At 39.6% G+C, this 15,337-nt stretch overlaps 1 protein-coding gene across 1 annotated transcript in view; it reads left to right on the top strand.

The window, feature by feature from the left end:
- The window catches only part of RPA1 (replication protein A1), a 46,247-nt gene that overhangs the window by 18,040 nt on the left and 12,870 nt on the right, over positions 1-15,337 (top strand). The window contains exons 5-8 of the mRNA XM_006079756.4: positions 2,176-2,264; positions 9,835-9,927; positions 12,190-12,322; positions 14,175-14,277. Coding sequence (XP_006079818.1) covers positions 2,176-2,264; positions 9,835-9,927; positions 12,190-12,322; positions 14,175-14,277 — 418 coding nt within the window. The remainder of the gene's footprint in view (positions 1-2,175; positions 2,265-9,834; positions 9,928-12,189; positions 12,323-14,174; positions 14,278-15,337) is intronic.

Here is a 15,337-nt window from a genome sequence, read left to right as displayed (position 1 = left end):
TGCTGGATTTATCTTACTAATATTTTATTTAGGATTGTATGTATATTACAAAATAAAGTTAGTGGTTTTTTTTTTTAGGTTTTGGTATTGGGATAATACCAAATGATTAATAAGACTTCTGTTTTTTTCTGTGTTCTGGAGTAATTTGGATAATTTTGGAAGGTAGTTAAATATCCACCACTAAATACCTATCAGAGTTTTTAAATAGCGAATCTGTATGTGATATTCAGGAACAGATAGTTTCAAGCTTATTTTATTGAAATAATATATCCTTGATATGAAAACCTGCTAAAGGTTGCACAAACTGATGAATTATATGTGAAAATCCAAAATACAGCAGATCATTTAAAGAATACATCACAATGAGTTTGGGTTTGCTGTTGTTTAACTACTGCTCCAGACTGACTACCTTTTTTTTTTTTTGCTGTACTGTATAGCATGTGGGATCTTAGTTCTATGACCAGGGATTGAACCTGTGCTCCCTGCAGTGGACGCATGGAGTCCTAACCACTAGCCTGTCAGGGACATTCCCCATCTAATCTTTTTAATGTCCATCGAGACTGTGCTAATTCTGGCCCCGTCAGTTCTTCTGTTTTTCTCCCTGCCTCCAGTTGTGTTCCCCTCAGAGTCTTTCAAACTGCAGTTCTTTTTAAAATACGAACATAGGAGAAGGCAGTGGCAACCCACTCCAGTGTTCTTCCCTGGAGAATCCCACGAGGAGGAGCCTGGCGGGCTACAGTCCATGGGGTTGCAAGAGTTGGACACAACTTAGCAACTAAACCGCCAACCACCACCACTACCACAACTAGAGAAAAGCCCGAGCAGCAATGAAGACTCAGCACAGCCAAAAAATAAATAAATACAATTAAATTTTTAAAAATTTAAAAACACGAACATGATCATGGCATTCCTGTTCAGGCACATATTGAGAACCACTGTGGACCAGTTGCTGAGGTGAACCCTGGAGGATGCCTGCCATGACTGAAAGGGCAGGTTAGTAGGAGGAGTAGATAATCAATAATGAATATACAACTAAAATATATATGTGAGTAAATAATAATGAACATTCAGTTAACCCAGGTATTAATCATTATCTGTCAGCCTGTATTAATTAAACCTGAGAGATGTGATCTGGAGGAAGGAAATGATGGCTGTAGAAAAGAGTACAGCCGAAGACTGATCTAAAGCAAAGATTAAAGAGGTCTCTCTTGAAGACCTGATGTTTGAAATGAATATTAGATGAAGCAGAATGAGAGACCCTCACAATCAGAAAGAGGCACGTACAGAGCCCTGTGGCAGGAGAGAGCATGATACACACCAGGAGCTAGGAGGAGACAGATGGTGGAGGGCAGGGTGCCAGGAAAGCAAGATCAGCTGGAGAGAGAGGCACGAAGCAGAGCTGGCCGAGCCTCATCGGCTATGTGGAAAGGTTTCTAACTTGTGGTCGTTGGTCCTTGAGAAGTTACCGAGAGGTTTTAATCAGAATGAAAGATGGACAAAGAACTGTAAGTTCTTAATTAATTGTAATCACATGAAAAATATCTCTGGGGACTTCCCTGGTGGTCCAGTGGTTAAGACTTCGCCTTCCAGTGCAGGGCGTACAGGTTCAACACCTGGTTGGGGAATCGAGATCCCACATGGCTTGTGGCCAAAGAACCAAAACAAAAAACATGTGACATTGTAACAAATTCAACAAAGACTTTAAAGTACTAAAAAAACACCTTAAAAAAGAGTAAAAAAAAAAATCTATAGTCATATTGGTTTTCACAGGGAAAGGGCAATTTTTCAGATAAGTATATGTTTCTAAAAACAGATCATCTCTTGTTGTGCCACATATTGTCGGGTTTAGTAATCTAAATTCATATCATGTCATTTGCTCCTTGAGATACGGTATGTAGTAAGGACACTGCATTTTAATTAAGGAACTAGATGGGAAATGAGAACCCTGCAATCATAAAAGGCCTTGATAATGATGCAGTGAAAGATTAAGGGAAATATTTATGTAAGAATTGATATCATATACTTCTCAAGTTATTCAGTAATGGAAAACAGTTGACAAAGGGAAATAGTTTTTATCACCGTGATTATTGGGGGAAAGCTTTTAAAGTAGCTTGTCATTTTAAGGGCCTCTGAATTTATTTTTTCTAACGTGTTTCTATTCCTTTGCCTTTGTAGGAGAGTGGTTATTTTGATGGAGTTAGAAGTTTTGAAATCAGCTGAAGCAGTTGGATCAAAGATTGGCAACCCAATGCCTTATAATGAAGGTAAAATGTTTTTTATAGGTTGTAGCACTCAGCTGAATACCTCTTAATAGATCTGGAATGCTTCCTTTTGCTATAGTTTCATTTGTTCCTCTATGGGGGGTCTTACTCTAGGAAAGAGTAACAGGTTACTCTTTCAGATTTTTTTTTTAATACTGAAAAAATGATGGTAGGACTCTGTAAAGGAAAACCTCTACTCTGTTTTTCTCTGCACGCAACAATCATACATATTTCTGGCTGTGACCAGGTGTGTGGGTTTTTTCCTCTCTAATAAGCCATTCTCCAGTTCTCTATGGCCATCAGCTGGGTCTCCTACAATTCAGTTTAGTTCTGACACTGGATATCTGGAGTTAGCATCAGATCTCCCAGGGTAAGGGCTCAGGCCCACCAGACTGCCTTATTCCCACCCCCACCCCAACCCCCAACACTGCTCCCTACAGTCGAAAGTCCTGCTTGTTACCTGTGCTTCTGACCAGCTGGCTGTAAATTGTAGATTCCTCCAATTCCCTCTTCTGATTTAATTAGATTAATTTTTAAGTTTTATTTGTTAATTTTTGGCATGGCTAGGTCTTCATTGCTGTGCGTGGGTTTTCTTTGACTGCAGCTAGCGGAGGCTACTCTCTGGTTGTGGTGCTTGGGCTTCTCTTTGCAGTGGCTTCTCTTGTCGTGGAGCACAGGCTCTGGGGCTTGTGGGCTTCGGTAGTTGCGGTGCATCAGCTCAGCAGTTGCAGCACACGGGCTTGATTGCTCCGCAGCATGTGGGATCTTCCTTGATCAGGGATTGAACCCGTGTCTCCTGTATTGGCAGGCAGATTCTTTACCACTGAGCCACTAGGGAAATCCTCAGTTATATTAATTTGCTACAGTGGCTTCCAGAACTCAGAGAAACAGTTCACTTACTTTGTTGTTGGTCAATCGCTCAGTTGTATCTGACTCTTTGTGACCCATGACAGGCTTCCCTGTCCTTCACTATCTCTGGGAGTTTGCTCAAACTCATGTCCATTGAATCGGTGATGCCATCCAATCATCTCATCCTTGGTCATCCCCTTCTCCTCCTGCCTTCAATCTTTCCCAGCTTCAGGCTCTTTTCCAATGAGTTGGCTCTTTGCATCAAGTAGCCAAAGTTTTGGAGCTTCAGCATCAGTCCTTCCAGTGAATATTGGAAGGGGTTGATTTCCTTTAGGATTGACTGGTTTGATCTCCTTGCTATCCAAGGGACTCTCAAGAATCCTCTCTAGCACCACAGTTCGAAAGCATCAATTCTTTGACTCTCAGCCTTCTTTATGGTCCGACTCACATGTGTGCATGACTACTGGAAAAACCATAGCTTTGACTATACAGACCTTTGTTGGCAAAATGATGTCTCTGCTTTTTAATAGCATCAGTATTGGTTCTTGGTCTCTTTTAATCAGTTAATTTTTTTTTCCATATTATCAAGAATATTTTTCTGCTTTGTGTGCCTGGTAATCTTGGAGTGAATTCAGGCATTGTGATTCATACCCTGTTGGGTGCTGGAAACTTGTATTCTTGAATTTTTTTCAGGGATACAGTTAAATTATTTGGAAACAGTTTTATCTTTTGGGATGTTGCTTTTAAAATCTGTTAGATGGAATCAGAGAGTGGCATTTATTCTGGGTCTGGTTATTCATAGTACAGAAGCAAAACCCGTTAGCGTATCCTACTCTATGCCCCATGAATATGAAGTTTTCCATTCTGCCTGTTAGGTACAGGTGCTATTTCTAGCTTGTTGTAAGCACTGTACACTGATCCCTGAGGTCTTCTCAGATGGTTCTTTCTTTCCCTGGCTTCCGATAGTTTCCACACACAGATCAGCCAACCAGTACTCTGCCGACTGCTCGAGGGGAACCTTCCATCGTCTCTGGAGGTCTTTCTCCATGCAGCTCTCTTCTCGGTACTTTGTCCTGAGAACCCTCCATGTCTTGATTCCCCACATGCTCAATTCCATCTCCTTAACTCGGCTCCTCCATGCCCACTTGCTGTGTCACAGCCTGGAAACCCTCGGGGCTTCCAGTAATCTGCAGTCACACTCACCTTGTTTGTTTCCTGTCTCAGAATTACTGTCCTTTGTCGCTTAATGTCCAGTATCCTGAGAATCATTTGTCTCATAAATACTTTGCCTTCTTTTTGGTTATTTTTGGTGGGAGGGTCATCTTGGTCTCTGTTATTCTGTCATGTCCTGTACATAGTTTTAAAAGTCAAATAGTTTTGCGAGTGTGTTCTTTGAAGCAAAACCAAAAAAGCATTTCCCTCCCCAGCTGTTCTTTGTCCTCTGGCTCCTATCCAGGGGCAGTTTATTTCAAATCTTAGAGCTGTTTCTCTGCTTTGTGTTCACGTGTGTGTCCATTAAAACTTGTATACTTTTCAAAGTTGAAATATTAAGATAGACATTTTTTAAAAAATAAACGTTAATTTTTGTTTTAAATTTTGAGTAGATAATACAATTACATCTTTTAGAAGGCAAAACTCTAAAATTAAGTATTTAGAGAAATCTTACTCCTGCCCCTGCCTCCTCTTGTCTTGTTCGTACTCACTGCTGCCCTCTGTAGGTAACCAAATTCAGTGGTTTCTTTTTGTCCTTCAAGGGTTTTCTTAATGAAAATACAACCAAAAAAAAGAAAATATAACCAAGTACGTAAATTACGTATTTTCACTCATAATCCACTTCGCTTACACCAAAGGTAGGATTATTAAAAAAAACAACACTGAACAGCTAGACAAGTATGTACACTATGTTGTCTCTCTTTTTTCAGTCCTGTTTTTTGTTTTTTAATTTCAGCTTAGAGATATTTTCATATATATACTTAAAGATCTTCCTCCTTTTTACTTATTTATTTATTAACAGTATAGCATATTGTGTTGTGTGACTATTCCATAGTTTAAGCAGCCTTTTATTGATGGGCAGTTGGGTGTTTCCATACTCTGGCTATTAAGGCAGTGCTGCAGCAGATAACTTGATACATATGCAGGTATATGGGCAGAGGGGCTTTGATTGTTAAAGGTGAGATTGTTGGATCCGTGGATAAATGCCTTTGTGGTAGGTAGATATGCTTGTGTTCCCTTCATAGGATAGTATCATTTTGCATTCCTACCAACAATATGTGAAAATACATGTTTCTTCACAGCTGTGCCAACAGAGTATGTTGTTAATCTTTTGATTTTTTTTTTAAATCAATCTGATAGATGAAAACTCAGATCTCAGTGTAGTGTTTAATTTGTATTGTGAGCAATTCATGAGCATCCTTTTAAATGTTTAAGGGCTTTTTATTCTCTGTGAACTGTTGTGTTGTCCATTTTTCTTTTGAGTTTATCTTTTTCTTCTCAATTTTTAAGAGATCTTTAAAAAAAATAGAATTAGTCCTTCGTCTCTGACACAAGTTACAGTGTCTTTCAGACTTTGCTTGTGGTGTTTTTTTTGCTGTGCAGCAGTTTTCTTTTGTTTTTATGAACTTGTCTTTTGCAGTTTTTTAAGACTTTGGATTTTTGAGCTGTAGTTGGAAAGATCTTCCCCACGCCAGAGTTATAAAGGCAGTCACCCGTGTTTTATTCTAGTACTGGTGAGATTTTATTGTTCGTATTTGAATCATCCGTGCTGCTTCTCTCTTACAGTTGTGATGTCTTTATTTGTGGGGTTTGGGGCTTCACTTTCGCATAATTTGCAATTTGTCTCTTTCTCCTAGCTTCACTAAAGATGCAGTCTGTATATGGGATATTAGTTTATGGTACGAGCATTCATTCTTCTTGTCACCCTGTATGATTTTTAGGAGAAGGGAAGGCTTGGGACTTGGTCATCACCATGCTTCTTTCAGAAGTGGAGCCTTCTAGATTTTAGTTTTTACCTATACCAAATGTATTAATTTGGTTATTTACATTGGAAAAGGGAAGCTGCAGCCTATTCAGGTAAAGTTTCAAGATATTAAATAGGAACATCACAGTTGTTTTGCAATAGTAAAGTGTTTTTGAAACAAGCATGTAGGTTGTCTTATTCCCAGCTTTTAGGAAGGCAAACCAAGACAAAGCAATACTTAGCATCCCTATGAAATCTCTGGATGCTGTAGGCTTGAGGGAGAGGTGATTTGCCAAACTTACTACCTTTGGCCAGATTTCTTATGTTTTTTATGTTGTATTTAATTGACTGGCTGCTTTGAACATGTTGTCTTTCAGGGGCAGAGTATTTGAGGTAAAGATGGAGTTGAAAGGGGTGAAGGATAATCACCACTTGGGGTGAGGACCGTAGAAGTATGGGAAGCACTCCTTTGTCCAGTGCTCAGTCCCACTGGCTCTTCTTTCTTTAGGCTCTGTTAAAGTGGAGAGGAATGAGGCAGAGATTTTGCTGCTCAAGAGTATTTGCTATTGAATTTCATTGTAACTAGATCAATAACACATTGTTACTTGGGCCATCATGAAATAGCTTTGTTACAGTGACTACTACCTTATGGGTGTATTTCACAGAAATGGTTTCTAATTGTTTATTGGAAAGCAGAGAGACTATTATTAGTGAGTAGAGAACTAAAGTTAGATTTGTATCCTCCCAGCACCTAACCCAGACTTGTAACATGTCAGGTGACCAGTAAAATTAACTCATGAGACCCAGTCCAGAATTAGGCAGAGGAATTCCAAAAGGTGCACTGAAATCGTCTCATGGTACTAGTACCACATTAAGTAAAGAGTGAAGATACTTAGAGAATTTTTAAAGCATGAGAAGTAAAATTCAAACACAGCTCATGTTTCATTCAATATTGGGTTGGATGGTTTTAAATATCCCTATTTACCATTATGTATTTTTTTAAATCAGTATGTATATTAGTCTTATATACCTGCACTGTTTCTAACCATACTATCTTACTTAAGACTTAAATTTCTTAATATGTTGCTTAGTTATTAGTGTCACTCATTACTGAAAGATACTAGTTGGAATTTTTTTCCAGCCTGACTGTTTATTTTCTGTCAACAAGAAATTGTATTTATTGGATTGACTCTTCCTTATATTCTTTGTGGTTATTGTTAAGAAAGTAATTACTGGTAGAATCTGAGGTTTTTGTTAATCTGTATACTCTATTGTCTGTTGTCTGATTTTTCTCAGCTGTTAGTTTACTATTAGTGGCTTTTTGTAACTACTGGATATTGTAGTTATTAGTGATGTTCTTTATAATTATATTTCTGCCTGCCAGAATTGGTTGTTTAGGGTTAAAAATTAACTGGATGGTAGTGAAGTTGATTGGATCTAGTCATACAGACCTGGGTTCAGGACAGGGTTCTGCCTCTTCCTAGCTGTGTGACTCTGGGCAAGTTACTTGACCACTTAAACCCACTTTTCTCATCTGTTAATTGGGTACAATAGTACTGTTTATATAGAGGGCTTAAGAGTAAGTGGAATAATGCACTTAACCTTGTACCTGGTACATTAAGTAAGCATTCAAAAAATTGTAGCTATTATGAACTTGTCTATCACAGGGCCTAATTGCAGTCTTATTAAAATATACTAAAGTTCATTGACTCTAAGAATCCAATGGTTATAAAACTATGCTATTATATACTACTAAAAAGAAATTTTAACATTAATTTTAACCCATGTGTTAAAATGTTTTAAAATACTGATCTCGCAACAGGTAAATAGATAAGTTACATTTTTTAAAAATTTTGGTAAAATACACATAACATAAAATCTACATCTTAGTCATTTTTAAGTGTATCATTAATGACATTCAGTCCAGTCACATTTGTGCAGCCACCACTTCTCTCCACCTCCAGAACTCTTCCATCATCCCAAACTGAAACACTGTACCCATTAAACAATCACTCCCCACTCCCACCAGTCCCTGGTAACCACCATTCTACTACAGTACGCATAAAAGTTAGTTACATTTTGATAGAAACTAACATAAGAGATTGGCAAGATCCTGTGACCGTGTCCTATTTAGCAAGATGCTTGGAGAAGCAGGCATGGTGGTGAGGAAGGGACTTGAGAGCGTTGATGTGTTTGAGGCTGTGGGAGCATGGAGGGGACTAGGGTGGAATACAGAAGGGCTGGTGTATCTTCATGGTTCCATCTTTAACTGTTTAAATTATTTGGTTCATTTGAATAAAATTTCCCGAAGCAGGTAAAAATGCAGATTAATTTTTTCCCAATTATTTGGACTCAATACTGTTTGTGGAGCAATTCATCTTTTCCCTACTAATTTAAAGGCAAGTTCACTGTAGAATTTCAGAATGTTCCTTCATAAGACACACTGTCAAAGGAGAACAGTTCTCCCGTGCAATCTCGTGTGACACTGGAAGTTTAGAGGTAATGGAAAAGCTGAAAAGCAGACACAGAAATTCATTGTCGATAATCTTGGCTCTTTTTTCTATGTAAATAAGGCCTCTCAATTCTCTCCATAGGAAGAACTAAAGAGTTCTGTTTAACCCTTTTAATTTGATGCTAAATTTGTTTTACTCTAATGGCACAGTTAACTCTCATTTAGTGGTACCAGTTAGGAGTAATATGAGCAGAAGGAAGTAAAGTCAGTGCACAGTGTGCCCATTTGCATTAAGGCCTCGGAAAACCCAGTAGGGAACAAACCCAGGGATGGAAGAAGCAGAGGCAAGGTGGCAGGCAGGGAGCTATCTAGGGGTGCTCGCCGCGTGTCTGTTCTTACGGCTCTCTAGGAAATGTTTTGAGCTGCACTTGTGTGCCGCAAGCACTCTTGGTGATCAGCCCAGATTAGGTTTGACTTCTGCTTTTAGTGCCATTCACAAAGGCCACATCAAATTCCATAATTTTTTTTTTAATTAGCGTATTTTAACATTCTTCAGTTTCATCAACATTTGTAGAAAGGATGAGGGCCAAATAAATACTCTGATGGCATGGCCTTTTTTATTTCCTGTTTGAGAGACATGTTTGTTTCCCCTCCTTTTTCCTTTTAATCTCCGTCTCCCTGACACGCCTGCTTCTGAACTCCATCCTCATCTCTCCTGCTGTGACAGGTCACGCGCTTCACGGCACCTAAGGCGCTTTCAACTCTTATTTTCCACCAACTGTCAGTTGCAAAATAAGGTTGCTTTGTTTGGAAGGGAAAGGGTAGAATCCTTTCTGAATGTCTTCTTTCCCTTTGAAGCAGGAGCACTTCAGAGACAATTGAACTGCTTTTAGGTTTTTGTTACCACCCAGCTTTTTCTTCTGATAGATCCTGCCGTGAACACAGTTCTGTTGATAACATCGATTTGTTGCTATGGAAATAGTGGTAATGTCACCGATTCAGCCCAGTGACTTTACTTCAGGTTCACGCAGGAGAAATGGGCAAGGCTTTAGGGGAGAACCTCATTAAAACCGAAAGCCATCAATTATAAGCAGGTGAAAGGTAAATGGAGCCAACCTTTTAGGTAATGAAAACAAAAGTGAACCCCCAGCTCTTTTGCTGCATGCAATCAAGTGCCCCAGCATGAATTCTGACCCAGGAGAGTCTTTGACAAAAATCACAAATTTACACTTTCTCAGAATATTTCTTCTGCTTAAGTTTAAATCTCTTAATCCAAATCATTGGCACTAAAATGGTCTTTCCCTTTTGATCATCAGGACACGGACAGCAGCCAGTAGTTCCTCCTCCTGTCTCAGCAGCCAGTCCACCAACCAGCAGGCCCCAGCAACAGAATGGGAGCCCAGGAGTGGGTAAGGCTGCCACCCAAGGACGCGTGCTGATTGTGTGCGGCAGGCTTTTGAGTGATGGTTTGAAATTTAATCTGGGACTAAAGGGAGTTTTCACAATGCCGCACATGACAGTTGCTTCTTGCAAAGAATAATTCCAATTTTCATTGTAAAGTGTGTGATTGAAAAAAATGATTAAAGACAGTCTTTTAAAGATACTTAATATGCTTTACTTTAAAAAAAAAATCAAAATGATACACTGTTCTCCGTTAATAATTTATCTGGTAGTTTCTCACTTAACATCCTCTTGACTATGTGAATTACATAACTTTTAAATTCTCACCTTTTAACTCTCTAGGATCCACTTACTCATTTGGTTTGTCTCGCTCCAGGTTTCCTGTTTGGGGCTCTTGGGAGTATTTATCTTAGCTTGAAGACAGTATCATTTATGTTGGTCATAGGTCTTGCTTCTGTCTCATGGATGAGAAATAGTTTCTTCTTTCTGACTTTCTCTTCAGCAGGTCCCGAGAGACTATAATGGAATCACTTTGTTTACTCTCTGGCCTCTCCTTTAGGAACCTCTTCGTGTGGGATGTCACCAGTGAAAATTACGATTTGTAGAATTTGGTTGGAATTTATTTTCAGAGTTTCTTTTTGCTGTCACAGCTTCACACACACTTCCTCCCTTCCCCTCCCCTCAATGATGAGTTTCTATTCCTCAGTGCTAAGGTTCTAAAAAAAAAAAGCAGGGTTAAGACGTCACTAGCATTTCTGTGAAACTTTCAGGAGGTATGTCTTTTCCCCCACTAGTCTTTGATGTTTTTATCTGCCTTGTAATAGCTATCTTCTAGCCATCTCCTTTTACAAGTGGATCTATTTATATATAGCTGTCAAATTATGTACTGTTGGAGGGAGATGAGGAAATAGATTATCTAAAATGGTAAGTACCCCAAAATATTCACTTTCTTAGGCTGAAATACAAATAGTATGTTATTCTTCTCCCCACTCTCTGACCCCTGACAGATTTATCCTTGTGTCTGTCTTTGGCTTATATTGAGATCCATTTTTTTAAAAAAAATCAGTTAACGGTCCCTAAACACGTAACTGGATGCCGAAAGGAAAAGGACTGGAAGTGTATCGAGGGGGAACGGCCAGCATGCAGACTGGATGTGTATGTGTTTTTATAATTGTGTATTGTATACCAGATCGATATTCTACACATACACATAAGATGTTCTACAGAGAGCCTGTGCTTCCTCGAGTTACCTTGAGGTAATTATTACTGCTGTGTGTGTGAGTCGTCTCTTGACTCCCGAGTTAGAAAATTTTAAGATCTGGGACAGTTTATGTCTATTTTTTACCGAGTGCTACAAGTACGCAGAATAGTGTGGTGCTTGCTGTGGAAACTCAGTAAATACATTCTGAATAATGGAAGATACACATTTCTACCCAGATGCCATGTTGAAGAAATATTTTGGTATAGAAGATATGAAATCATTGGACTAAATTATCGCTTCTGAACTTGGAGGTTGAATCTTAATAGAAACAGCGTGCATGTAAAGGCATTCATCTGCTTATAGGTGTTACATAATGACATATTCTTCCCAAGTGCAAGGCAGCTGCACAGGCTTGGAGGAAAAGGAGGCAAGAAGGGGCCTGATAGCCAGTCCCCCCGACCCCTGTTCATCTTAAACGAAAGACTGATTCCTTGCCCTTTGCTCTCAATTAAACCCAATCCCATAAACTTCATTCTAGATGATCTGTTCCTGTAAGACCAGTTGAGAGCTGGGAGTTTTCTGGGGGTGTTTTGAGGAGATTTGTTTGTAATAGGTACTCTTCACCTCAGATGGTTCACCCACTGTGTCCCTTAATTCCCAATCTTTCCCTCTTGTTCTTTCTCTTATGCAACCAGTGGCTTGTCTTCACTTCTCAGTCAAGGTTATTTTCTTTCTCCAACCTATTATCTTGCCTACTGATAGAAGAGAAAAGTTTAAAGATTCATCTCTGAAATAGCAGAGTCTGGATTCATTACCCTAATTATCTCAACCTCAGGATGTAAGTCAGCAGATACAGTCCTGAACATCTGTACACCCAGCCTTCATTTTAGACCTCACTCTAGTCTCCCGTTTCAGTCTCTGTTTGATTTCCAGAGCTCTTGATTATTTAAAAGGAAAAACAAGGCTTCTCATTTTATATGATGTCACTAGTAGATTAAGAGTTCTTACAAAACTTAGCATAAAATTTAAATAAAATAATGATTGTCCTTCTTTGTATTTGATTTTAAAGCTTCCACTGCATCTAAGGCTTTTGGTGCCTCAAAGACATTTGGAAAAGCTGGCGGTACCAGCCAAGTGAACAGCTCTGGGGGAACACAGGCCAAAGTGGTACCCATTGCCAGCCTCACCCCGTACCAATCCAAGTGAGTTATTTCACAGAATACGTTTAGAAGGGACTTAGAAAGGAGTATAAGAGGTTGTTATGGGCTCCTGAGTTACTCATATGTGAACTTCAGGGTTACCATGCATAAAATAGGTTTCCTCCGTTTTTGTTTTTTTTTCCAGAAGGGGAGGAAATTGCAAATTGTGGCAACCTTTAACTATTTCATAATGAAATAATGGCAGAAAGAGCAATCAGCCATAGCCTATGGAATTGCATTCATTTTAAAAGAGTTTGAAAATTAAAAGATTTAATGTTTTAAGAGGGTGGCTCAGCTGTAAAGAATCCAACTGCCAATGCAGGAGACATGGACGTGGGTTCAGTCCCTGGGCTGGGAAGATCCCCTGGAGAAGGAAGTGGCAACCCACTCCAGTATCCTTGCCTGGGAAATCTCATGGACAGAGGAGCCTGGCGAGCTACAGTCCATGGGGTTGTAAAGAGTCAGATACGATTTAGTGGCTAAACAACAACAACAGAGTTTTAGAACCAGTTGATAGTCTTATGAGTAAAAATAAATCTTTGTTCTAATGCAGAAGGCATTTCATCTCATCAAATAAATAGATGACTTTCAGTCCAGAAATTATTACTACAATTTTGTTGGCTTAAAAGAATATGTGTGTACTGGAGCCTATTATACAGAATGAAGTAAGCCAGAAAGAAAAGCACCAATACAGTATACTAACGCATATATATGGAATTTAGAAAGATGGTAATGATAACCCTGTATGCGAGACAGAAAAAGAGACACAGATGTATAGAACAGTCTTTTGGACTCTGGGAGAAGGCGAGGGTGGGATGATCTGAGAGAATAGCATTGAAACATGTATATTATCATATGTGAAACAGATCGGCAGTCCAGGTTTGATGCATGAGACAGGGTGCTCAGGGCCGGTGCACTGGGATGACCCAGAGGGATGGGATGGGGAGGGAGGTGGGAGGGGGGTTCAGGATGGGGAACACAAGTAAACCCATGGCTAATTCATGTCAATGTATGGCAAAAACCACCACAATATTGTAAAGTAATTAGCCTCCAACTAAAATAAAAAGAAAAAGAATATGGTGTTTGTATCAACCGTATTCGTATAAACTGAACAGATACTTTTATATGATTTCTTTCCATTAAAAATTTTAGCAGTTGAAAATTCGTGCTCTTTTCAGAATTCTTTCAGATATCATTTACTTATTTATTCTTCAGTTGTTGGCAATGTGAGGAAGGGCTGTTCCCCTGTGAAATGATGAGTAGGGTAACTAATGTGTCCAGTAGCTACACGCGGGATGGGCACCAGGATTGGATATCAGACCTTGTGCCCCGCTCTTTCTAATGGCTTCTGTCTAAAATCGTAGTGCTTGAGAGTGTTTTCTTTTGGTGGCTTAGCCAACACCATGTTCCATACGCTTGTGTTTACATTCCATGTGCGCTGGACGTGAGACAGAAGTTTGACATCAGTTATATCAGTTCCTATAATTGAAAATAGCGGCAAAATGTAATTGCTGGTATTACTGCATTTTCTAGCTTAGAACCTTTCATTAAGGGGATAGTGTTGCCTTGGTGATGCCTTTTGGAGAAGAGAAAGCGTTTATAAATTTACTTATTTGACAGGAGAATGAGTCAGTGTTAAATCACCTTGTGTGTTTTACTATTTGCTTATTCTATAAACTGTCAAACCTGGATGTCATCCTGGGGTTTTAATTAGCTGGATTAAAATACTGCTTCCCCTGGAAAATAGAATATGCATAAGGTAAGAAAGTCTCTAAGAAGATAATGGGGAGGGAACATTTCCGATCTTGCCCAAGTAAGACTCCCGACACTGAGATTATCTGTTTTTGATTTTTAGGTGGACTATCTGTGCTCGTGTCACCAACAAAAGTCAGATCCGTACCTGGAGCAACTCCCGAGGGGAAGGGAAGCTTTTCTCCATAGAACTGGTTGATGAGAGTGTGAGTATCTGTCAGGTGGGGAAAGAAGAGTCCTCAGCTCTGGGAAACAGAGGGCTCACCTCTGTGCAGGCCCCTGAGGTGAGAGATGACAGTAGGCCAAGAAGAAACGTGATTCTTGCTGCTGTTTTTCCTCTCTTGTGATCTGATGCCATCTGTGGGCACAGGGTTCAGTCAGAAGTAAAATCCTTGGTCTCAGACGGAAGCATTTATAGCAGTTGACATTAGTTTTCTAAATGTGAGTAGCCTCACGGGCAGGAGAAATCAGAGATGTTGTCTGACTTGCCAGGAGGATTAGTCAAAGCCCCAAGAGGTGATGTCTCCTTGGGAGCCGCATGGAGCCCTGGGCTGCAACAGAAGGCACATGGCAGCCTGGACTAGTGATAAGTGGTTGGTTTTGCGAGAGATGCTTTCTGGCAGCGCAGACTTCCTGTGCTTTATGTAAATCCAAGTAGTGGCATCTCAACAAGCGTCTTGTCATGCTATATCTCTGTCCATTCATTTTACTTATCATCCCTAGTATATACTTCAGGCATTCTTTTCAAACAGCTGTATATTTCCTATTTGTTCACTCCTCTAAGAGGGCAGAAAAAAATAGTTGGTCTGTTTTTTTATTTGTTTCTGTTTTTTTTTGAAGATGGGATAACACCGCCAATGACTGTGTCAGAATCCAAATTTTTTAAACCAAATTATTGGTCTCATCTGTCAGTTGGCTAAAAATTCAGCTGTTAATTTAAGTTTCTTCTCCATCTGTAGCGTTTTGACTGACAGGAAAGTACAAGTGAAAATCCAATCACGAGCAACCTGAAAGTATGATTTATTTTAACATTTTTGGCAATGACTCTCGAGTATGAAGTAATTCCTTGATCGGTGCAAATGCGAGGGAAGCTGGTGAATCACGGCGGCCCAACACACTTCCCTGGGGGCCTCAGTAATGTCACTCGTGTTCAGAATACATTTTTTTTAAGGTTTCTCACTTGAGGTTTAATGAGGCGCAGTAATGGGGATCGGCTAGTGAAAGCTGGGGTGTTTCGCTGGAGTTAATAACGTGAACGTGCGGCTG

This window comes from Bubalus bubalis, chromosome 3 (assembly GCF_019923935.1).
Source record: "Bubalus bubalis isolate 160015118507 breed Murrah chromosome 3, NDDB_SH_1, whole genome shotgun sequence".
In the NCBI taxonomy this organism is placed as follows: domain Eukaryota; kingdom Metazoa; phylum Chordata; class Mammalia; order Artiodactyla; family Bovidae; genus Bubalus; species Bubalus bubalis.
The sequence above is the reverse complement of the archived record's forward strand: the minus strand, read 5'-3'. Positions and strand labels throughout refer to the sequence as shown.